The sequence below is a fragment of the Lontra canadensis genome, unplaced genomic scaffold (assembly GCF_010015895.1).
Source record: "Lontra canadensis isolate GAN:19392208 unplaced genomic scaffold, GSC_riverotter_1.0 scaffold1, whole genome shotgun sequence".
Taxonomy (NCBI): Eukaryota; Metazoa; Chordata; class Mammalia; order Carnivora; family Mustelidae; genus Lontra; species Lontra canadensis.
In genome coordinates, this window is record NW_022630995.1 from 76,619,723 (window position 1) to 76,646,461 (window position 26,739).

Consider the following 26,739-nt stretch of genomic DNA (forward strand, 5'->3'; position numbering starts at 1 on the left):
CTAAGGTCTTTGGCATTCACGAAATAGTTGCTAAATCTGTGTGCTTATCTCCTTCTTTTTGTTAAAATTTTGCATGGAGGCAAAGATGATGTTCATTCAAAGCCAGATATAGCAAAGATAGTCCTGTTTCTTAAACTCCTTTGCTATTAGTACATACACATATTTCCCAGTTGTGGCAATCCAATGTAAGTAAAAATCTGTTGGACACTTCTCTGGGAAATCTGTCCTTTCCCTAAAGACATGCAAGAAATGTAACTATTCTCTAGTTCTTTCTGCTTTGAACAGAAGTGGGATGGATGGAAATACAGTGGCTATTGGGTAACCATGAGGAAACAAGCACCAGGGAGAAAGCCAGCAAACTAAGAATAAGTAAGTCACTGGTTTCATCATCCTCTAGCTAAAACACCATACCAACCACCTACCTCTGGAATTCTCAAATGAGGAAAAACACTCTTTTTTATGCTACTATAGTTAAATGCCATTACTGATTGGTACAAAGCCCCAGTTCAAGTTCTCTGCTCAAACATAGAGGATGTTCTGTAAAATTCCTTCCCCAACTAGTTACGTTCTAGTGCCTGAAACTTTCTATTTATTTCCAAGCATGTATAATAATATGTGATTTTCTCATTTATTTATTTGTTCACCTGTTTATTGTCTCTCTCTAGCTCTGGATGGACTTCAATCTCCCTGAGAGCAGGGACTTTGTCTTTCTGTGTATCCTTTTATTCTCAGTACTTAAACTTATCAGAGCGACAACACAGAGCAAGTGAAAATTGCCTGAACCTAAGAGATAGAGGAGAAATTTTCCACGTACCTAGAGAGGAAAAATATTCTAGGCAAGAAACATTGATATGAGAAAAGACAAGGAAACATGAAAAGAGGACAATTTGTTCTTCCCAAGTGGAAAGTGTGTGACCAAAGTAGTAAAGGTGAGATTGAAATGGTGTTGTCACATCGGTGGGAGTTTATACTTCACCTGCTATAACATGGGGAATCTCTGATTGAATTTAGTAAAGTAAGTAATGTGAGAGAAAGAAAAGTTTGATGCCTTGTGTATTAGAAGAAAAAAAAAAGATTAAGGCTGGTTCTACTAAAAAAAAGAAAAAAAAACTGTAGTGAGTTGTACAAAAAAGTTAAGTTAAATATATCGGGATGGAAGAGGAGATTTTGGAGCTAGAACCTATGCTGTAATGATAAATTTTAATAAAAAGTTAAGTTCATGTCAGTATTTCAGAAGAAAGAACATGCTTGCTATAACAATTCAATCGGTTTTATTCCTCTTGATTATAAAGTGCCTACAGAACAATAGCTAAGAGTAGCTAATCCTGGATTGGAGCTAAGATAAATTCTCAGGCCTGAAGATGCATACAAGTAGTAGCTAAAAACGTGGAGATGGATAGATACCTTGCAGAGAATGCAGAGGGAGATGGAAAGTCCGGGAAAGACCTTTGGGAAAACCCAATATTAAATGGGAAAGGAGGGGGGAAAATAAGATGGAGAAATTATAGCTAAAAAACAAACAAATGAAAAAGCCTAAGAAAGTCAGAAAAGAATAATTCTTCAGAACACAATTAAAAGGACAGATAAGCATCGGGTGGAAAATATTTTAAATGCCACCAATATATCAAGTTAGGAAACAAAATTCAAAATGCTTGCTGAATTTAGTAACTAAGACAATCTCTACTTTTGGAGCAATAAAAAGCTTCTGTTTCACATAAATCTTTTTCTACTGACAGGAGTATACACGTACAACTTCTTGCTCTTGTCAAAAGAACAGTAGCATAAGAGGAAGAATCTACATTAGTTGGACATCTCTCCACTCTGGCAAATGTAATAGAAGAGTCAAATACAATTTAATTTGGGATATCATAAAATGTACTGTTTCTGGCACACATATGTTCTGCAGCGTGTTGTACCTATAGCACACAAATCAACCATACAGCCATGACTACCTAGTGAACAATAAATAGAATCCAACTTGTTGGTGGCTATCATTCCATCAAGAACAAACTATCCATTCTTAATTTACCATTTTCAGTTATTGGTAATCTGAAATGACAAGTGGTAGTAAATGTTACTGAGTTGGGAACAGTGGCATGCATAATTCTTTCCATATGAGAGAAAATACTCCTCTACTAATGACAGCTATTTCTAACTTAGAGTTACATGGTAACAGCTACATTTGTACCTCCATGTTACACGGCAATTCATGCCCGAATGATGATTTAGCTCTGTCATTTTTTTTCCCCTTAAATTGTCTTGGATATTACCTGTTTTTGTGTCAGATGCAGTTTATTTCCACAACAGAATTCTCCAACACCTATGAAAAGGTTTTGGATGTCTATGGAATAATTGTGTTCTTTAGTGTCTTTAAATTTTTGCTGAAATTAAACTGCAAACAGAAAACTGCACATATAATAATAGAGTTGATCCCCAATTAAGCACACCTGAATAATCAGCACCTGAATCAAGCCATAGAATTAAACCAACATCCTGAAATCCTTCCTTACGCTTGTTCGATATTACTAAACAAATGATAACCATTGCCCTGAATTCTAACACCGTATATAATTTTGCCTCTTCTTGTATGCTAGATAAACAGAATTTTACAATGTGTACTCTCTTGTGTCATATTTGATTAGCTCAACATTCTGTTTGTGAGAGTCACTCATATCATTATGTGCAATTATAGATGAATTATTCTCATTGCTATATTTCATTATATACTCATAATTAAAATATATTTAGCCACCTATTTTTGATGACCATTTGAATAGTTTTATTCTGTTTGATTTCTCAGAGTAACATGTTTGTTTTACTAGGCTTTATTTTTTTGTTTGTGTATTTGTGTATCTGAGTGTATGTTTACTACAGATAGAATTTCTAGAAATATTCTCAAACATGTCTTTTGGTGTACTCATGTAAACCTTTCTTTGGAGTGGTTGGCTCTTAAAATGTTTATGCTCTATAGTAAATATTACCCATATTTCCATACTGTGTGAGAGTCCCTACTGCTCCACATCCTGCTGCCAAATTTGTCATGTCAGTTTTTCCTTTTAGCCAGTACAGTGAATATATAATGTATCTGACTATGATCTTGATTGGCATTTATCTGATGACCAATTCAGTTAGCCACTTATGTTACTGATTTTGTTTATTCGAATTTTTTATTTTGTTAAGTATCTGTTGAAATCTTTTGCCCATATTTCTATTGGCTGTATGTGTTTTCACTCTTTGTAAGAGTTCTTTATTTTAGATAGAAGTCTTTATTTGAAAATATGTACTGTAAAATCTTCTCCCTTCTATGGGTTGCTTTTTCACCGAGTGTCTGGTGTCCCGTGAAGGTCGAAGTTCTTATTTTTGATGAATCCAAATTATTTTCACTTATCATTAGGTCTGTTTAAGAATCTTATCTACTTCAAAATCACAAATATATTGCATGATATTTTCTTCTAAAATATGCAATCAATCGACAATCAATTTTTTTTGATGTAAGGTAAGAGTATGTATGTATGTGCTTTTGTGTGTATATATATGTAAGTATACATATATGCATGTGTTTATATATATTACTTGTACATTAATAGATAGACTTCTAAAACTGTGTTTTATACAGCTGATTTTCTTAATTATTAACCTTAAACCTTGGAAACTTTCTTACAATTTTAACAAGGAAAAAAAAAACGTTGCAGTAAGAGCAGACCTTTCCATCCTGAAACCTAGGACAGAGTTAATTACACAGAGGATCACAAACTACATCTTCATCTTCGTTATAAATAAATGGATACCCACACAGAGAATACAGAGCCCTGGATGAAAGGAAATAGAGACAGGAAGATTGGAAGGCAGAGTAGCAAGCTGTTATAATAGAGAGATATGGTGGGGTGCCTGGGTGGCTCAGTGGTTAAAGCCTCTGCCTTCGGCTCAGGTCATGATCTCAGGGTCCTGGGATGGAGTCCCGCGTCGGGCTCTCCGCTCAGCGGAGAGCCTGCCTCCTCCTCCTGTCTCTCTCTGCCTGCCTCTCTGACTACTTGTGATCTGTCTGTCAAATAAATTAAAAGAAGAAAAAAATAGAGAGATATGGCTAGTGAGGCTTTTCACGAGAGATCAGGCAAACTATACAATGTAAACTTTTTAATATGTTTCTCCTATAAAAATCTTTAGGAATTTTCCAAAAATGTCCACTAAATAAAGAATATTAATTTGAAAGGATACCAAGTTATTAATCTGCACATGGCAGCTTTATTTCTTTCATAAATTTTTATACATATTCAAGTTGACCTTGTATTATATAACCCATCATATTTATTTGCCAAGAACATGTAGTCTGATATAATGACTGAAAATTTTTTAAAAATGCAGCTATGAAATGACGAATATAAGATCAGCAGCAGATTTGCACAACAGATTTCAGCAGTCTTCCTTGTTGAACACATAATTTCTTCTATAATTCATTAGATGGCTCAGGATATTTGTAAACCAAGTAATGAAATATCAAAGTTGTACTATTTAAAGTGTGTGAGTAAAATGACATTGGTAGTCATATACAAATACATAAAAGAGAAGTAGATTCTCTATAAATAAATAAATAAAATCTGTCTCTGAACAACCATAGTTAACCATTAAAGGAATCAATGAATTTATCATTATCAGAGGAATGAATGAATTTATCATTATCAGAGGATTTTTTGGCATTTTAAGTATGTAGATCAATTACCACTGATGTTTAACTTGCTTTGATGGGAAAATAAACTCAGCATTTGTTGCCCATATAATTTAATAAAAGCTTCAGTAGAATCCTCATATTTTGCTTCATTTCAGTCTTGATTTCAAACTTGAAAGATGGTTTGTGTACTACGGAGCTCACAGCAAAACTCAAACCAGAGAATATGCTCAAGAAACATATTCCACAGCGATTAGGAAAACAGGTAATGAGCATACTATCCTTGACTATACAGAGGACAGATTTTTCTGAGTCTCTGTATGTTTACATGTATAATATAAACCAGAGGGTATGTTAGTTTGTTTATATAGTTTAGAGAACTATACTGCTTACTAAAAACTATACTGCTTACTCCAAAGTAGTGGTGGTTTCTTGAGAATGGCAGTTTCCTGACTATGGCAGTGACAGTATTGATACACCCTCTGATCACGGACAAGGCGGTAGTTCTCTTAGGAACTTGGTCTTGTCGCATAAATATTAACAAGGGTTCCTGAATTCTCAATCAAAGATCCCTTTCCTTAACCTCCCCTAGGATTATGTGAAGCATTTCATAATCTGTAATAAATGTCTTTCTGCTTAATATACCTAGAGAGGATTTCTTTCTTTCTAATGTGTTTTGACCAATAGTATGTGGTGTAAAAATTAAATGTAATGTAAATTGGTTAACACAATGAGTGGGATGTTGTTAATATACAACAAATGGTAGTGAGTATCACAATTATTGAAATGAAGAGTCCTCAGGTATGTTTGAGGTGTAAGTTAAGTTACAGTGATGAAATATACTTTTGAACAAAGTTAAAAGCAAAACACATTCCTGGAAATTTTAAGATACCTCTGGCTATTTTTTACAATTTCTCCTTACTGTCAGTTGCAATTTACTTTAATCTGGGGGTGTTGACCTTACTCTTATTTTCATAAGTGAAAATTCTGATGTCTCCATTTTAGTTCAGAGACTCTGTAAAACTGTTTATGATAGATTTTGAACAGAGTCCAGAACATAAGATATACTTGATGATTGAATGAAGAAATACAACTTCTCTTTGGATGTCCTCCAAGTTTACTTATCTAAGTATTGATTTCTAAGTAAAAAAGATGTTACTCTGCTCCATCTGATATGGAGAAAAAAAGGTGAAATCTTCAGACCAGATGAACACAATTCAGTCAGTCTTGTCCAGTTTGCATTATAGTTTTTTTCATAGTCATGGAATACTTGTGCAACGTAGGAACATTTGAATATGAAGTTCTGAACCGTCTTACTCATCATTGTATTACATAGTCTTAGCCAGGGTTGGTATGGTGGCTCACTTAAAAATCATCATGCTTGTCACCATCAACATCATAGCAGCAAAAAAATCTACTGATTACTGTCACTTTATATATAGCTTGTCCATAGCAAATGCTTGGGGGAAAGGCATTACAAACACAAATTTACTCATGAAGTCTCTGAGGCTCACTGAAATTACCCACAATTATCAAGATAGAAAGTGGCAAAACCAAACACTGAACATAGATTTGTGTTTAAAAATCGTTTTTTTTTAAAGATTTTATTTATTTACTTGACAGGAAGAGAGAGATCACAAGTAGGCAGAAAGGCAGGCAGAGAAAGAGGGAGAAGCAGGCTCCCTGCCAAGCAGGGAGCCCGATGCGGAGCTCAAACACAGGACCCTGTGAATAATAGAGAGCTACTTCAGTGTGAGATATCATTTTTTGCCCTATGGGATTTATGAAACATTGTTACTATTTGCCTTCCCCAACTATCATTTTTGTCAACTGAACACAATAGGGATTTACTGACTCTTCTGCTTCTACAATTGAAACTATTGTTTCTCTTCAAGTTTCTACTCTGTCTTAAAGGAAAAAACAAAAACAAAAAAGAGACATACAGGAATTCCTTCTTACTATTAGCTTACTGTCAACCAGAAGACTTACTAATAACACAAACAGTTGGTGAACACATATTTTGTGTGTTTTATGTATTATACACTACATTCTTATAATAAAGTAAGCTAGAGAAAAAAAATGTTAGTAAAAATATCATAAAGAAATGGAAAAAAAAATCCAGTACTGTACTGGATTTGTCTTTTTTTAATCCATGTATTAGCAGACCTGCTGTTCAAACTCATGTTGTACAAGTCAACTAAATATAATTTTCTCTATAAAATTAGAGGGTACAGTTATTCAAAGAACTCATATCATTTCATTAAAGGCAATTAAGTCATATTATGAAGAAACAATTTCAAAGAGTTGGAAAGATGTCCACATATTCTTTCTGTTGTCAAAATAAACTTTCTCTACTTTTATATAGCATTCTAGGGGAAAAAAAAAAAAACTGCATTACTTCTCATATTGATGCTGAACACCAACCTGAATTGAGCTGTTTCTTTCATAAAGGTTTTTAACTTAAAATGAATATTTAATATATACTAATATTGGCCATAATGCTAAACTCCTGGGATGATAAAATGAATTCTTTATAGTTCCTGATAATGATAACACCACTGTCAAACTAAACCTTGGACATAGAAAAATCCTTCCCAAATAGTTGAGATGAAAATGGGAAAGAAGAGGCGCGTGGGTGGCTCAGTGGGTTAAGCCTCTGCCTTCGGCTCAGGTCATGATCTCAGGGTCCTGGGATAGAGCCCCATGTCAGGCTCTCTGCTCAGCGGGGAGCCTGCTTCCTCCTCTCTCTCTGCCTGTCTCTCTGCCTACTTGTGATCTCTCTGTCATACAAATAAATAAAATCTTAAAAAAAAAAAAAAAGAAAATGGGAAAGAAACCTCAAAATGCCTTCTGTTCTAATGTTCTAAAAAGTCTAGGCTTTATTTTGATGGCAGTATACAGATAAGATGATAACTGTTATTCAGCAAAATAAAAAAAAATTAACTATTCATACAGCAATATAAAATCCTTCCACAACTGTTACATTAAATTGTTCAATTTTTCAACATATTGTTTTAATATATACACATTATTACATTAACAAAATAAAGTGAAGTGGCCTTTACCACATTTATAAAGAACATACAGCTTATTACTGATGTTATAATAGAGCTCACATTACATAATTTCCTTTGTCTTCTGTAATCAATAAAACTAATCTCTATAAATAAGTCTTCTCCAATAAACTCTACAGAGACCTGTTCCATAATTTCTTACCTCATAACATATCTTACTTAAACAATGATTTGTAAATTGTCTTCCTCATTCTTAAGCCTTTTTCATGTGACTCTCAGATATGTCCAGATTATAAACACCGTGAAGGCAAAAGTCATCTTTTGTTTTGTTTTCAAGTCACTTCTAGAAAAAGAACAAAAAGATCAAGTAAAAGAAGTGTAGACAATTATCTTGGTAAGTCAAAGATGTCACAGAGAAATTAGCATTTAAACCATTGAGGAGTGAAAAATGATTAGGGATTCAATAGACAAAAAAAATGTGACTGAGACTGTTCCACTCAAAATGAATACCAAGTGCCAGGAGCAAAGAGATTGAGGAACGTTTGTTCAACTAAGAAGAAATATATTTTGGCATTCCTAGACTGAAAAATGTGAGGCAAATTTAGGAAGAGGAAGGGTTGAATTCATTGGTCAGGGTATGAACTGAAGTTGTTTCTAGTTTATCCTGTAAGTTAATGGCGTTAAAATATTTTACCGGTAAAAATCTTCTAAAGTATTATCTGTTATCTTAGACCCAAAATAGACAAAAGTGGAATGTCTGTAGTTGAAGGGGCAGGTCAAATATCCAAATTTTTGTTGTCTATCCTTCTCTCACAGCACCACTTCCCAGCACAAGTGACAGATCTTTTAAGTATATTTTATTGTGTTCAGATAGTGGCTTTATTTTTGTGCAAACACAGGCATATCTCAGAGATATTGTGGATGTATTGTGGATTCTGTTCCAGACCACAGCAATAAAGCCAATATTTAAATAAATCAAGTCAACTAAATTTTTTGGTTGTCCAGTGTTTACCCTAGAGTCTATTAAGTGCACAGTAGCATTATATCTAAAAAATGTTCATACGTTAATTTAAAGATACTTTTTTGAATAGAGTTTTTTTTTAAAAAAAGATTTTATTTATTTACTTGAGAAATAGAGAGTGAGAGAGAGAAAGAATGAGAGGGGGAAAGGTCAGAGGAAGAAGCAGATCCCTGCTGAGCAGGGAACCCAATGTGGGACTCGATTCTGGAACTCTGGTCATGGCCTGAGCCAAAGACAGATGCTTAATTGATTGAGCAACCCAGACACCCAGTTTAAAAAATGCTTTATCACTAAAAATACTATTATCTGAGCTCTCAAAAAGTCATAATCTTTTTGCTACTGGAGGGTCTTGCTTTGATGTTGATGGCTGTTGACTGATTAGGATTGTGGCTGCTGAAGGTTGGGGTGGCTGTGATGATTTCTTAAAATAAGACAACAGTGACGTTTGCTATACCTATTAATTTTTCCTTTCATGAATGATTTCAACTTGAAAGCATTTTACCCACAGAAGGACTTCTTTCGAAATTGAAGTCAGTCCTCTCAAAGCCTGTTGTTGCTTTATCAGCTAAGTTGATGTACTATTCTAAATCCTTTGTTGTCATTTCGACAACCTTCACAGCATCTTCACCAGGAGTAGTTTCCATCTCAAGAGACCACTCTCTGTGCTCATCCATAAGAAGCAACTCCTCATCTCTTAAAGTGTTATCATGAAATTGCAGCAATTCAGTCACACCTTTAGGCTCCACTTCTAATTCTAGTTCTCCTGCTATTCCTGCCACATCTGTAGTGACTTCTTCCACTGAAGTCTTGAACCCCTTGAAGTCATCCATGAGGGTTGGAATCAACTTCTTCCAAAGTCCTATTAATATTGATATTTTGGCCTCTTCCCTTAAATTACAGATATTCTTTATGGCATCTAGAATCCTTCTCAGAAGTTTTGTCAATTTACTTTATCCAGATCCATCAAAGGAATCACTATCTATGGCAGTTATACCCTTATGAAATGTATTTCTTAAATCTTAATACTTGAAAGTAGAAATTACTCCTCAGTCCATGAGCTGCAGAACGGATATTACATGAATCTTACAGTCCATCTCCATCCTAGCTTTTGGTTGACCAGATGTATTGTCTATGAGAAGTCCTATTTTGAAAGGAATCTTCTTGTTTCTTTTCTTTCTTTTTTTTCCCCCCCTGAGCAGTAAATCTCAACAGTGGACTGAAAATATTCAGTAAATCATCTTATAAACAGATGTGTTGTCATCCAGACTTTGTTGTTCCATTGACAGAGCACAGGCAGAGTAGATTTAGATAATTATTAAGGTCCCTCGGATTTTCAGAATGATAAATGAACATTGGTTTTAACTTAAAGTCACCAACTGCATTAACCCCTAACAAGAGTCAGGCTGTCTTTTAAAGCTTTGAAACCACATACTGACTTCTCCTTTCTAACTTCAAAAGCCCAAGGTGGCATCTTCTTCCAATAGAAGGATGTTTCTTTGAGAATCTACTTTGAAAATCTGTTGTTTAATGTAGTCTTAGCTAGATCTCCTGGATAACTTGCTCTATCAGCACTGACTGCTTTACCTTGCACTTCTATGAGATGGAAACAGCTTCTTTCCTTAACATTATAAACCAACCTCTGCTGGCTTCAAACTGTTCTTCTGCAGCTTCCTCACCTCTCTGAGTCTCATAGAATTGAAGAGATTTAGGGCCTTGCTCTGGATTAGGCTTTGGCTTCAGAGAATGTCTGTGGCTGGTTAGATCTTCTATCAAGATCACTAGAGCTTTCTCCGCAATCAGCAATAAGGCTGTTTTGTTTTCTTATCATTCATGCCTTTACTGGTGTAGCACTTTTAATTTCCTTCAGGAGCCTTTCCTTTGCATTCACAGCCTGGGTAATTGTTACAGCAGGCTTAGCTTTCAGCCTGTCTCATCTTTCAATATACCTTCTCACTAAGCTTCATCATTTTTTAGCTTTGATTTAAAGTGAGAGCCATTAAATAAATAAATAATAAATAAATAAAGTCAGAGCCATGTGACTCTTCCTTTCACATGATTATTTCAATATTGGTGAAATATTGGGAGGTAATAGGAAGCCTGGAGAGAGGAAGAGAGGTGGGGGAATCACCCAACAGTGGGGCAAGCAGAACACACCTTTATCAATTAAGTTTGCTGTCTTATGTGGGCATAGTTCATGGTGCCTTAAAACAATTACAATAGTAGCATAAAAAAATCACTGATCACAGATCACCATAACAAATGCAATAATAATTAACATTTGAAATACTGTGAGAATTACCAAAATGTGACACAGAGACATGAAGTGAGCAAATGCTATAGGAAAAACGGCACCAGAAGACTTCCACAATGGAGTTCCTTGCCACAAATCTTCAATTTGTAAAAGATGCACTTACATGAAGGGCAATAAAGCAACATATGCCTGCTATTACCTTAGTAAGAGGAGGCCTTGGCTCATTTGAGCTAGAAGTGAGACCTTAAAGAGTGAACAGAAGAGCTGGAAAGCAAGGATTCTCTGAGAATTGAATTGAATGAAGTATAGGCTCTAGCTTTGGAGAGTACCTTGACCCCTTTTGTGGCAAGGAAAAGTCAGCAGTACTGGGACAATTCTACAGGGTCCAGAGTGGGCTTTAATATCCAGGTGTATTGAGTTTGTGGAACTGGCCTGAGAAACATGAGGGTTTGAAGTGAAGGGACATCAGAGTGGTTGGGCTAGTGAGACAAAGTACATATACATAGTACATGTATGTACAAAGTACATACATATATGAATAAAGATGTTGTGTAAGGATGTAATTTTTAAGTTAGGGTAGTTTGAACATGTTTATATACTGAAGAACAAACAGTGGAGAGGAAGAAGGAAAGGAGGAGACAACTGAATGGAGCAAGATGTCCAAGAGGCAAGAGGGAAGCAATGGGATTAAAATCATCAGTGAATAGATTAACCTTGGAATTTAAGAATTCGTCTTCACATTTGGATCCTTGAATACACCCATCTGTAGACCTTTCAGTTACCTGAGTGAAAGTAATCCTTTCCTCTTAAGCCCATGTAGGTTGACATCCTATTGCTTATGAGGAGTCTTGACAAATACAAACAGTGAAACAAATGTTCTTTTTAAGATGTAAGGATGGATGCAAGTGAAGTGGAAATTATGAGACTTTTAGAAGTTATATCATCCTTTCTGATGACTAAACTATCTCTCTGAATTAAGAAGCAAGGTCATCCACTAAAAACTACGGTGACTCAGGCTGGGATTTCAGGCTTGAAGAAAGTTGTGATTATTTAATATTGAAAAGGAAAGGAATAGAAAATAGTATGAAATGAGATTACATTGCAATGCTTAGACTATGTGCAATCTTATTTGATGAAATTTAACTAACTATAGAAGGTATTGTCAAATTTTCAATTTACTAGAAAGTATTCTCAGAAAAATAAGTTTAATAAGTTTTATCTTAATTTTCATATCATTTGGTTCTTGAACTGGGAATATATGTATACTTATCCTAGATGAACTATTCAAACTTGAAAAAGTAGACATGATCTGGTATTACTGATAATTGCACACATCAAGTATTAATTAGATAAATCATGTTAGAAGAGCTTCCTGTTAGAAAGGCTAAAAAATGGATATCTCCAAAATATTTTCCCAATGCTTATATTAATTCCCCTCTCTCTATTCCTTTTAATTAAGAATAAATAATAAATGCAATTTATCAGTGTCTTAAAGTGTTCCTTATTAGCCTTGATTTCGTACAAATCAATTACAAATAATCTGTTTTTAAACAAAAAGCATTGTTTTTCACAGTGTATCTGAAGGATGATAGACACCCTTTTAGATGATGAGGTGAAATGTCTATTAAACTTTATATATGTACATGCATTATGTATATAAACATACATATAACATACCTGCCTATATACATGTGTGTGTGTATACATACACACATACTAGGCTAAAAAGTATTAAACAGGACCTTTTTAAGTTAAAAGATTCCTGTGAGACTTTTAACACAGTGAGGTGAATTATAAATCTTTCAGAAATGGCTGTAGCATGCAATATCCATTTGAAAATGAAAATTCCTTAACTTCTGCCTTTTTTCCCACCTTTGATCAAGTGACACTGAAGGTTCATGTAACATGCTTTGGGAAACTTTAGGCAAGGAGATCTTTAAATCATATTTTACTGCAACATATTCGACTGTACTCTATTGTATACTATTTTATTCATGTCTGATGTTGTGACCATCAACTTCCTACCTCATTTTATTCACGCACACACAGACATACTTGCACACAGTATCAGGATAGTGTGAGATGCACTATTGTAGTTTGAAGCTGCAGGAAAAAGCATACAACCTACAATTTAAATCTGTTAGTCTTTTTTATCACTTCTAATACTTGCACCATAAGCTTTTTTTAGACCACAATACCATGTGGTTTAAATGTGAGAGGAATGTATATATCTTAATTTACCTTTAAAATTCAGCATATACCTATTATGGTCATTTCTAATGAAACATTATTTGCTTAATTGCTTCATTTTATCTTTTCTTCTGCCATGTTACTTAAAGCAGCTGATAGTAGGATCCATATGTCAGAAGTCATTTTGAAGCTTCAACACTCACTAGCCTTATAATTAAGAAATAATCAAGTTTATGTGCTTCTCATGGTTTCATCAACTGTAAATTGATTGAAAGTATCACTTTTCATATAAATATTGTGATGAATAGCACAGTACTTGTCACAGATGGAATACTTAATAAATATTAGCTTTTATTATAGTTTTAAAACTATCATAGTTTTGCTTTTAATGTGAGTCCTCTATGTTAACTTTGCTTTGTGCCACAATTTGAAATTGTATAAAAATTCATGGTAGAGGGGTGCCTGGGTGGCTCAGTGGGTTAAGCCTCTGCCTTCCACTCGGGTCATGATCTCAGGGTGCTGGGATCGAGCCCTGCATCAGGATCCCTGCTCAGCGGGGAGCGTGCTTTCCCCTCTCTTTCTCTGCCTGCCTCTCTCTACCTACTTGTGATCTCTGTCCATAAAATAAATAAATAAAATCTTTAAAAAAAAAATTCATGGTAGAGGTGGTCTTATACCACCTTTATCAAGAAAAGATTTTTAGTCACACCTGCCAATATAACTTAAAATATAACTATTCCTTCTTATCACTAATAATTAGAACCATTCTAGTAGGTCTTTCACAGTATTGCAAGAATTTTTTAGTTTACTTTTTATTCCCACCCAGAACTTCTACTGAACAGGGGATTTCACATGCATTTATGGAATGAGTATGCCATGCCCCACCCCCCTCCCCAGAGTCTCTAAATCAACTGCAGAACTCTATCAAGGTCATAAGTTTTCAGTAGTAGAGCTAGGAGATAATCTAGTTTGAAATAATTTCAGAGGTATTATGCTGCCCGTTTCATATTGTTTGTATATTTTCTATAGTATTAAAGTTAAGAGTGGTACTAATCTAATATATACATTAAGTTACATGTTTAAAGCCTTTGAATTTTCTTTTAAATTCATGTCAATCCTTTCCTGAAAAGACATTTTAGTATATGGGTATATATGTTTTTTTGATTATAGTATCAGAACTAATTAAGGATTATGTTTTTTCACAACTACTGTTTAAGTTATCATCATCTCCTTTCATATATATTTTGCAGATTAATAAGTGGCAAGCTTTGCAAAGTGCCAAACACGGTACAATTCCCTAGCCTAGACTGAATACAAAAGTATTAAATTCATCATCCACTCAGTTCTGCTTAAATCAGTATTAGTATCAAAGTATATATTTTGCTCAAAGTTTAACCCTTTGCCCTTGATCTGATTTCAATTATACTTACTTAATATCTGCACATTCTAGAAACACCAGAATTTAGGAGATTTTCATCTTCAATTTTAAGACCTATTCCCCTTTACCAACAAACCCAGATGAGATGAATATTTCATTCTTTTGTTTGGATTATAATTTCTGCCCTTTAAGCAGAAAAAAAAGGTCTATTCATGAATGATATAAAGAACAATTCTAAGATGTACTTTTACTTAACGCAAAGCAGTTAGGGTATTAAAAGTGAGCAGTACATACTCTTTCAAGATAAAAGTTAGGTTTTTTAGAATCTGCTTATAAATAAACATGGCATTGATTTCAAGGTTTTGAACATACAAAAATTCACTGGGTTCCTTTTATGCTTTTATCTTCCTGTTAGTTATAAGAAAGAATGTGGGCGCTTTAAATCCTCTTGACATGTCTGTCACCAGCACAATAAACTCCCCTTCTGAGCAGAAGAGACCCTTGTCTGTCACTGGGATCTCTCCGGAGGTGATGATTGCCAAGTGGGTTTTCTGTCGACTTCCTAAAATGTAACCTCCTCATCCAGGCTGCCAGCTCTAGCATGACAGATTGGGTGGATGATTCCATCATCGCGTCACACTATGTTTTACCATTTGGGGCCAGATGTCATCTTTGGGGAAGAGAGTTAAAGCTTTTGTCAGAGAGTATTTCTCTTGTTTCACTTAACATCTACTCACCTTTTGGTATTGAAAGAATAAAAAATACAAACTGATAAGACTATCCCCAGGCAGAGTTTTCATGCTACCCAAAGCAGTCTCGGCAGTTATAAAGATCCTTCAATAATCTGTCAAAAACTGACATCACAGTGTAAAGAGCTGTTCATTTCTATATCTCATTTTGGATTGATGTACGTGCACTTTTATATCCTTCAGTTCGATATAACATTTGGCCTTTCATGTTCTCAGTTTAAGCTACAGGGAATTCAAAGCTATTTCAAAGCATAATTATACCAATCTGCATATAAAAGGCTCTATGTCCTACAGAGGGTTCGATGGAAAAGCAAACTCTTTCAAAGAAGAAAATTAGAAGTAATTCCCACAACTAAAATTCACAAAAGTTAATACATTTTTCATCTGATGAGAACAGTTTTATTTTTTTTTCAACCAATAGAACATTAATCAAGAAAGTGTTGGGGACTTTTTTTGTGAGGTAGGGAGGAGGAGAGTAAGAAAGGAAAATTGGAGAGGATAGCAAAAACATGATGCAGGTACATTATACATATTGTTTGATTATACACATCACATCAGAAAAATCAATAATTCATATTGCTATGGCAGACAATAGGATTGCCAATTCCATATTGTATTAGTTATATGTTGCTGGAAAACACTATACTCCAAATTTGTATGATTCAAAACTCTTAGTGCACTTTAACTGGGAACCTCTGCCTAAGGGATCCTTTGAGATCGCACTCAAGCTGTTGGCAGAAGGTGTGGTCTCCTCTGAAGATGAAATTTGGGAAAGGGCGTCTGCTTCAGAGTTCATTCATGTGTTTGTTGAAGGGCCTCGATCTCGTGACACATGGGTCTCACCACAGAGCTGCCTCCACATCTCTGCAAGCAATTCAGAAGAGAATGAGAAAGTGTACAAGGAGAGTTCCAAGATGGAAAACATAACCTTTATATAATCTAACACCAGAACGAAATTCTGTTTCATAGAAGTGGGTTCCATAGCTCAACTACTTTCAGGAGAAGGGGGATACTCAAGAGTTCAATACCTGGAGGTGATCATCATTATGGGCCATCCTAGAGGCTGCCTACCCTACATATTACATTCATGTTAAGTTGCTTTTGGTATTTTGTTATATTACAGAAGACTTTTGAAAATGTAAGTCCTGTAGTTGTGGTTTTAAACTGAAAGTAATTGCCACTCCACAAATTTATTTTTTCCAAATATCTGCTCTCCAAATATGCCTTTAGTAGTTTTCAAACGTTTCATAACTAGAAAATGACAAGTATGGTTATTTTAAATCTTTAAAATAACTCTTTGTTAATCTTTTTTTGTTGTTTGTTTTTACCATGGCAAAAGAAAGATTTAAAAAAAAAAAAAAACTCACAAACATAATTGTGTAAATTCTGAAGCTAGCAAAATACTTAGCACAGAAGTTATGTAGCATATGGTTATCCTAGTCCCAAACAGTAAAATGTGTCTGTATGTGCCAGCTCTTAATTACCGGCTCATTAACACTCAGGTGTCAATTGCTGGTGGCAAAAGCAATACCCAAATGGCCTAGTTTCTGTCATGCACAGTGTAATTAAATTGACCTCAAATACTAAAGCTTGCAAGTTGCCTGATACTTTTGGACACTAATTTCAGGCATTATTCAAAATAGAATAATATGGTGAATAAACTAATGTAAGAGAAAAGCACTATCAGGTTTCAAAATGTATATTCATACATAATTATAATCTTAAAAACAATTGAATAAATAATCACAATTCTAATCTATATCAAATATAACAATGCATATCATCTACTTGGTTTTACTATTATCATTCTAAAGCTCAAGTTTAAAGTTCATCAATTTTAAAACTCAAAATAATGTTAAACTTGTTACAAACCAAAAGAAAAATAAATCATTGTAATAGTCACATTTGGGAAATAGAAATTGCATATCATTTTTTATAATTTCATTTACTGATATATAAAGAGAAAATATGTATATCTTACATTTAAAATATTAATTCCCAAATGTAACCAAATGTGAAGCGTATACGTGTCTTCTGTATGGTTCTAACAACAAAGAAATATGTACTTCTAGCAAGAATCCCACAAACTCTCCATAATCTAAGAGCCGATTTTTTCATGACTTTGTGTTGTAAGACAGCTCATTATGTGAAAGCTTATTTTTAAGCTTCCATTTAAAGAGAGAGAAGAGATGAATTCATGCACAAACCTTTGCTTTTCATAAAACCTCACATAAATGAAAAGAACATTTTCTGCAGAAAAGCCTACAAGAACAAGCAAAAGACAAAAAAACAAGTGAGCAAACAGTTATAACAACATTTTGGAAGTTTGGAAGTGGATCAGTAAGTTGCTATCAAAGTATTAGTTTTAAAAATATGTAATCTTGAGCTGGAAGTTAAGAGTATGAGGAAAGAATTCTGATTTATCCCACAGAATATTCCAAAGGCTAAGGAATTAATAGAACAAATTAGTTCTGAAGTGGGAGTGAATATAAAAATAAAGAGAAGGATCAAAAAATGTCATTGAGAAGCAATTAGACTCCAGGTTTCTCTCATCGACTATGCATATGTAGGTGATCAATTATCCTCTCTGGTTAGAAGACAGGAAATTTATTCTCTAAGGAGGTGAAAACAGAGGTGCCTACATTGGAAGACAGCAGGTACGGTTTAATGTGAGATCATCATACCCAGAAAACTTAGGCTCTTGGGTCTCCCAGACGTCTTTCCCCAATTAACTTTCAGAATGCAAGTACAAAGGCTTATACTTCCAGGCAGAAGATCTGAACACATTTCTCTGGATACCTCTAACTAGTCTAAGAAGAAAAATAAACCAAACATATTGACTTTGGGTTTTCCTTAATTACATGATCCAGCAAGATCACCCTATAGACAAACATACTCAACAAGCTTTCCACACAAGGGCAGAGTTTACCTTCAGCCTTTTAGAGTATCATTTTTAATTATGGACACACAGCTAAGCATCACCAGACACTGGCAAAAAAAAAAAAAAAATCTCTACTTTAGATTCCTGGAAAGAGACACTATTGCAAGAAAATAAAATGTAATATAAGCTATCATTAATCTCTTCAGGTGAATAAGGGAAAATATTGTATACATGAAAAGAGTTCAAAATATCTTTAGAGAGGAATATTGAGTAAACATTAAAAAAAAAACTCCTAGTCTTAATAATAATATAATGATAAAAAGCTCAGTAGAAGTTTGAAAGATAAAGATAAGAACATCTCTGAGAAAGTAGATTAAAAAACTGTAGAAAGTAGGAAAGAAAAAGTGAAGAAAATTGGTAGGTGAGTAGAGGAGGTTCAATATCTAAATATTAAGGGATTAAAAAAAAGATGAAGTAAGGGAAGAAATGATGAAAGCAATAATTCAAGAAAATTTCCAAAAACTGAAAGGTTGGGTGTAAAGACTGAAAGAGTGTACTAAGTATCCGAAATTCAGATGGAAACAGATCTACATCAAATCATGTGATAACTATGAAATTTCAGAACTTGAAGACAAAGAGACCCTCCCACACGTTTCCATAGGAGCTGGGAGACCTATGCTCATAAAAAGTTTAGTTTCTACTTTGGAAAATGTTCTACTTTGGAAGGCAATGCAGGAAACCTCTCAAAGAACTTAAGCTTAATATCTGATAAATTTGGCTTGAAGCAAGCCTAACCAAGACTTAAATTGTTCAAGATTTTGGTCCTCTCCAACAGCATACCACTCACTCTTATGGTATAAACAAAATTAAGCCCAAAGTATGTGTTACCTTGACATCTGGCACAACAAGGAAGACTTCAAATAACCTAACTCCCAAGTTTCTCACTCCATTCTGCTCCCAAAGATAAGATCCCTTAACCAAACAACCCTATTTATCAGGGGTACCAGTTGAAGGTGGGTGTCAGTTCCTTGCTCACTTATAGAACAAGCCAATTCAAACAAGCCAATCCTATCTCACCAGAACCAAGGAATGCCTCCCCACTGATACTACAAAGCATACCTCCTGCAGCCCCTGGCTATTCACTCTGTTACTAAATGCAATCCCTTATGGCCATGCACAGCATCCTTCCTGCCCAAGGCTGTGACTAGTAAATTGCTGTTGGTTTCTTCTGTCCAGTATTAGGTGCTACATATTTTCCAACCCCATAACGCTAGGACAGAAATTTCTCCCTCACCAAAGGGGTGATGAAGAGGTAAGTAAAACAACTCTTTACATGATGATACAACCATGACCAAGGACACCCGGTCAGCTTAAATTAACTGCTCCTGGATAACTAAATGGTTTCATGATATAAGCATGGCTGCCTGGAACCAAACTATCATTGCTGGTGGACTTGCACTTTGACCTATTGACCACTGTGTTGTCTTCAGCAGATATTGCCCTCCCTTCCCACCACAGAATGCTCTTGTCCTCAAGAAGAGATCTGTTGTTAATTAACGATTCTTCAGCATATGTTCTACTGGAGTCAGTCTATGTCTAGCAAGAGTCTCTGGGACTTCTGCCTATAATGGCAGTGACAATACAAAACTTTACCCGATCAGCTGGTGCTTCTGTTCCACTTACAAAAATAAGCTAGAGCTCTCCAGTCACTGCATCTAAAGTGAGAACCATCACTAGCTACTTGGGGCAGCCATCTGGACATTATTGTGATTGTCCACCCTCATGGGGAGTCAAGGGGAGGCTCATTATGAGGTTTGTGGAAAGGGAGAAGATCACCACCTTAGTGAGAATTAATCATGACACTAAGTCACTTAATAAGAGTTGTTTGGGCAAGGATAGATACCTTGCCCATTTCCTGTGCTGCTGTTCCCCTTGCTGCTATCCCAAGTATACATTTCAGGCAAACTATGGACCAGGCACCTATGGACCAAACCTATGGACCAAAAAAAAAAAAAAAAAAAAGAATAAGAAGGGGAAAGAACATGGGGTACCAGGCTCTCCCCAAATAATGGAGGAGGTGACATAACTGCTGTTTCAATGAAACATCCCTAGCCAATGTGCCTGGACTTGTCTTTGTGCTGCTGGCTACCAGCAGGCCAAAGGGTTAATCATCTAATCATGGGACTTGACCACTCAACTAACAAACTGACTAGCAGTGGTAGTTGTTGGCCACATACCGAGCTCCTCTACAAACAGTCTCTCACAGAGCCTGAGCATCTATTCTTCCATACCACACTGGTCATTATGCCTTGGGTCAAGGAACCAGCACTCACAAGATCTGCATAGTTATCAAGCCCTCCATTCTATAAGCTGGAGTCAAATCTGACCCTCTGATATATCCCATCTGCAGGAAGGTGTAACCTTACCTCTCCTCAGATCCTTGCTAGATACCATGGTGTTAGAGGAGGTCAACCCTCTCCCAGCCCCCTTAGCAACAAGGAAAGCCCCATAGGAGCAAGTTAGTGAATCATTAATGGAGTTTATACACTTTATGGAACATATTGCCACCATTACATATGATGGAACCTGGTGGAATGTTCTGCTTTTAATTCCCTATCAAGGATGTCCCAGATAATGCAGGATCTAAGGATCAGCACAGTTGACCATATATCAGGCAGTCATCTTAGCACCAGATACCCTGGCCAGAAAATGGCTCCATATGTACATTTTTCTAAACTCTTGGTGAATTTTATAAGAATTGCTCCCTTAGAGGTAAAGGACTCTAGCAATCTCTTGTCTCACAGAGACCTAAAATATAAATCAAAGGAACAGATGTCACTATGAGTACTAAGGCCACAATTTGGCCTCACCAGAACATTCCTATTCTTCCCTTTGGAATTTCAGAGATTATTGATAGTGACCAAGGCATTCATTTCACTTCTCAAAACAGACACTGTTAGGCTCTGGAAGAAGACATTTGATACAACTTCCATGTCCCCTATAGGCCGCAGGCTGCCCGTTTAGTTGAGAGGTTTAATGCCTCCTTGGAAGAATTCCAAAGAAAGCGAATAACACTATGCTATTGCCACAGGTATGAATTAGTTTAAATCCACATTCCCTAGGGACATGCACTCCCTGTACTAATGCCACACATGTTCCTCAATTTCCTTTATTGGCCATATAGGGAAAAATCTTTAAGGGAAAAACCTCTAAAGTTCATATTTTTGAAGTTCACCTCACTATGTGGCCCTCTGTGTTGGGGAGAACCATGGCTGATGCATTCAATTGAAAATATACAGTTTATGATCTGCTGAATAAAGAGGCATAAGCTATCCTCACAAATTTGGCAGATATCTCCTTCAGCATCTAAGCTCCCACTTTGTGAAAGTGAAACCACAGTCATTTTGATCAAAAACAGTTTCAGTACACTCACACAAAGGAAGTCAAGTCACGAGATTTATTACTACAAATCTCAGGACTGTGGTCAAAGAGCCAGGGAAAGGCAGATCCCTGTCCCAGGCCATGAGTAAGCAGGCGATTGAGAACGGGGTAGCAAGCACCTAAAAAGGGGTTGCAGTGGACATCACTGACTTTTCACTGGCTTAATTCTAAGTGTTCAGTTTAAAAGGTGTCCCAGGAAGAGCAAAGTGGGAACTTCTGGTGGGAATCCTAAGCTCAGGTCCTGATCTAAACATCCAGACTCTCTGCAAGAACAGGGTTATCATACTCTAAAAAGCCTAGGAAGCAACTAAAATATTTATTTTTCTCCTCACACTGTCTTCTTCCTGGTCAAGTGCCTACTTCATGTCCTGGAGAGGTACTCTACTACCTAGAAATCTCAGTTCATCACCAAGGTAAAAATTGGTGTCAAGATAGCAAGGAGTCAATTAAAGTATAAGGACTAAAATTGAAGCCCAATATTATGTTCTACCTTGCCATCAGGCCTATCTAGGAGTACCTTGAATGGTCTAACCTCACCTTCCTCATTCTTGGAAAGATATGACCCCCTGGCCAAACAGCTCTGCCTATCAGGGGGACAGATTACAGCTGATTTTAAGTAGCGTGGTTTCATTTCCCTGTTAGCTCCATTGAATTCTCCCTGGTCACATCCTCCAGCAGAAACCAGGGAGAACCCTTCCCTTTTGATACCAAAACAGCCTGCTTCTTATAGCCTCCCCACCCCACCCCCATAGTGTGGCCCTGTATTTTGTGTGGTGTCCTTCTCCCCTGGTCTGTGAGAATATGTGATTCATAAATTGTTGTCAATTTTGTCTGTCTCTCTAGCGTCAGATGTTGTGTGTTCCCCATCTCCAAAACCCTAAGGTGAAAATCTCTCCCTCGCCAATAGGGTGGATAGCTGACAATTAAAATCACCCTTTACTTGACTTCTTATTTTGACTAAATTAGTTGAAGTAAGTTGAGCTAGGCTGGGGGAATTTATTAGCTGGGATGATGATGATTTTGTAAAGTCAGGTTATTCAGACCTATTCTCAATGAAGTAGCAGTTGTTAATAGCATTTCTCTGAGAGATATACTTCTATTTGACTCTAGTTTTGCTTATTCACTGCCAACATAACATGGTGGTTAAGAGGAATAAAAATGCATATATTAAAACAGTTTATTCTAAATATAAATCATAAAAGGACAGTCAGAACTGTCTTTAGTTTCTTAGGCCACATTTCATGGTGACTTCTACATGGGAATCATCCTTAGAAATGAGCATGTGGCGTAGGGAGAGCATTGAAATTTAAAAATATAAAGTGAAGTTCTAGATGCTATAGCTTATTTTTATATTTTCAAATATAGTTACTCCTAGAATTTCAAGTTAAAATAAGACACAGAGACTAGAGATGTAGCCTGGCATAGGTTAAGAATTCAGTCAAGAGAAAGAGTTTGGACCTTACATTTATGGTTATGTTCTTCCATCAGTTGGTCTATATTTGTCTCATTTGCTTCATAGGTAGGTTAAGGACAAGAATATTTTCAAGGACCTGCTCTGCACTAAAAGTTTATTATTCTGTGGGGTCCACTTAAAAAGAAAAGAGAAAAGAAAATTAATTGCTAATAGAGTTTAAATAGGAGTTGATGAATACAGGTCAAACAGATAATAGAAGATAAATAGATTAAAAAAGATAAACAGATAAATAAAAGATAAATAACTACTTTACAATTATCATGTCTTGTTTATTTTTATTTATATGTGCTCCTCTTCATTATGTAGTGTCAGGCATGTCACAAAAAGAGCCAGAGGTTTTGACTTAATCTGCCTCCTTTTTAAATTAGTCAAGATCACTTTTGCATTAACACTAGCCAAAGTTGCACATGGGAAAAAAAAAATTTCAAAATATTTCTAATTTACATATTATGTATTTGTAGAATTATTTTCAAATAATCATAAGGAAAAAATTCAACTTAAGAGTTTTAATTTAAATGGTCATAATAATAATGTTACCACAGAGAAAACGAAGTAAAATACAGTAGAGACTATCATCTGATTATAAGAGTAAAAATCTAAAATATTCTGAATATGTTTAAATATAATGCAGTTTGGGTTCTAGTTGGACAGCAAGCATAGCAAAAATTGAATGATAGAAAATTAACAACCTCTCCTACAAATAAAATTACCCTTTTCTTTCTTTTATGTTGTCTTTCTTGAAGGCAGCATGATCCACTCAGACAAACCAAAACTCCCAGTCATAATTACTTCTCCCTCTCCCTCATCAGTCATCTGACCACCTACCCAGGGAGGAAGTACCATCTGTTTGCTTTCTCAATTGTCTCTCAATTTTGTCCTTCCACCTCCATTTTTACTAGTCCAGTCTTTAAGTTACTTGTGCTCACTTGCTTCCTAGCTAGATTTACAACAACAATAGGTTTCTCATTATCCCAATTTCTTTTTTTTTCCTGTTTTTATTGTTATGAGTTATCTCATACCATCATCTAAATCATAAAGTGTCATTATTTGCAGCATTTATTTTCATCTCTTAATTATTATCATATCTAATACTGGAACAGACTCTTCTAGAGTGTTAAAGGAAGTATTATATCGAAACTAAAACTATGCTACATATCTAAATTTTAAAAATACCTAATATCCTTGATCACTCCACCTACCTGACTTGTAATTGAAAACATACTTACCACCTCAGCAGCAATACTCTTGACTAATAATCACAGTGCTGTAAACTTGTCATCTAACTTTATGAAATGTTATGCTAGTGCACATGATTCTGCAAGATCTCTTAATGGCATTTCCAGTTTCTCCCCTGTTCTGGTTCCTATAATTGCAAGTGAACTTTCTCAAGATTATTGAGACACATTTGAACTTAAAATATTGCAAACACTGTCATGTAAATCCATACATCCTTGTCAGAGAAACAATGGACACAAAACACACCTCTACCGAAACATCCCAATGAGATAGTTTGTATCTGTATATTTTAAAATAAAATTTATATATCCTTTCTCTGTTTTACTCCTTTTTTTCTTTAAGATTGTATTTATTTATTTGAGAAAGAGAGAGACAGCAGAGTGAGAGAGAGAGAGAGCATGAGCTGTGGGGGAGTGGAAAGGGAGAAGCAGGCTCCCCACTGAGCAGGGAGCCTGACACTGGGCTGAATCTCAGTACCTTAGGATCATGACCTGAGCCAAAGGCAGATGCTTAACCAACTGAGTCACCCAGATTCTCCTGTTTTACTCCTTTCTAAGGTATCTCACTTTACCTCAGTCTTTATCATATTTGAATTAGAATTACCCAACCATCATTTATTTTCAGTAGCTTTCTCCTTGTTTTAACTTATATATGTATATGACTACATAAACTTTAGAAATCATAACTGTTTCTCAGTCTCTTAAAGCTTACTGGAGAATGAAGGAAGGCAATGGTTGTATTCTCTCTCCCTCTCTCTCTTATTTCTCACTTTCTCTCTCTAATTCAACTTTACTTAATATACTTTATTATAACCATTGTGTTGTCTCTTTGTGGTCCATGTAGCCAGTATAAAATAAGGGTGTGACCACAAAATGCCAGAAGAAATTGGATCATTGATTTCCTACATGTGGAAAAGGTCATGCCAGCTTCTTGAAGATCAAATATATCATTACCTTCCAACCAGACATTCTGATAGTCTAAAGATTAATTAATAGAGTGTATAGAATATATGTTTGCCTATAATATTATTTTATCCATACATTCCTCCATGAGTCTCGTTGTGTTAGTTAATATCTCTCCCCATCACAGACAAATACATACAGACATAAACAGACACACAGACACACACTCACACACACACAAATATCAATTTTGAGAAAAGTATATTGCCAGAAAATCTTGAAGTTGTCCATTCATTCCATTATTAATTAGGAACACAACAAGAATATTAAAAACTCTCACACTTCTAGAATAAAATTCAGTTTCAGTCTTATGTAGTTCACTACACCAATGCTTGTTTTCATCCCTCTTTTCATTGATTAAGAGAAGAGTCACTCATCACAGTAAAGAAGCAAGCGGATGGAGATGGTGTTCCAAATTAGATAATTGTGACATTCATTAAATGTTTCTTATTTCCAGGCAGACTAGGTGAGCAATGATCCAATGATTAGCAACTACTCTCTCAAAGAAAAGTAAATATGTAAGATGAAGCAAACTAAAAACTGTCTTCATCTATACAATATTCTCAATAGAATTTTTACATGGAGTAATTAATAATTAATTACATTTCTTTTAAAATTTAAGCGCCCCTTTAGAAACACTAATTTAGTCACAGATTAATATGAACTGCTTTAGTTTGGTGGTAAATTTAAAAACCTAGTTTTCATTATGAGGAAATAAAAGCTTTGATTAATTAAAGAGAAGAAAAAAAAGAAAACAATTTTGAACCACCCAAGGACAGATCTAGGGAACAGGGTCTGCCAACCTAAGAAATGACAACTTCAAGATGTCTACAATTATAACCATTGGGGGGAAAATCCATTCAGTACAACAGATACTGAATACTTAAGGTTTACATGGCACTCCTTTACTATCTTGATTTAATCTTGTTTGTTTAAAGATCATACTGTAGAAATAAAGAAAGAAATCAAAGCTGTTTATGCTGTTACTATCCATCAAGGACTACTTGAAAGGGGAATCTCCCACAAGCTAAGTCAACCCAACAAGCAGAGCTCCAGGCCCTTACCAGAACATACCAGTTATCAGAAGGATAAACTGTTAATATTTATACTGACAGCCAGTATGCCTTTGGGGTAATCCATGATTTGGGGATGTTATGGAAACCAGGGGATTTTCTTATGTCCTCTGAGACCCTAATCAAAAAAGGACCACGAGTAAATGAACTTCTTACTGCTATTCTTTTACCTTCTGAAATTGCTGTCATCAAAATTGAGGTCCACATGAAAAAGACTGAAATTGAACGTCAGGGAAATCTAGCTAACTTTCATGCAGAGACAGTAACAATGGAATCTGTAAAAGTCGCAACTCAGGTGGTGAACTCCTTCTGCTTCAGCAAAAAATAACCCCTCATTGCTAGACTTTTGTCATCTTGAGACACTTGTAACATAGCAATTGTCTGATCCTGAATCAGAAAAAATAAG

The 26,739-nt window shown here is 35.4% G+C and overlaps 1 protein-coding gene across 1 annotated transcript in view; it reads right to left on the reverse strand.

The window, feature by feature from the left end:
• Positions 1–15,658: 15,658 nt before the first annotated feature.
• The window catches only part of PCDH10 (protocadherin 10), a 60,383-nt gene continuing 49,302 nt past the window's right edge, over positions 15,659–26,739 (reverse strand). Inside the window, exon 5 of the mRNA XM_032857665.1 lies at positions 15,659–16,130. Coding sequence (XP_032713556.1) covers positions 16,063–16,130 — 68 coding nt within the window. The 3' untranslated portion in view covers positions 15,659–16,062. The remainder of the gene's footprint in view (positions 16,131–26,739) is intronic.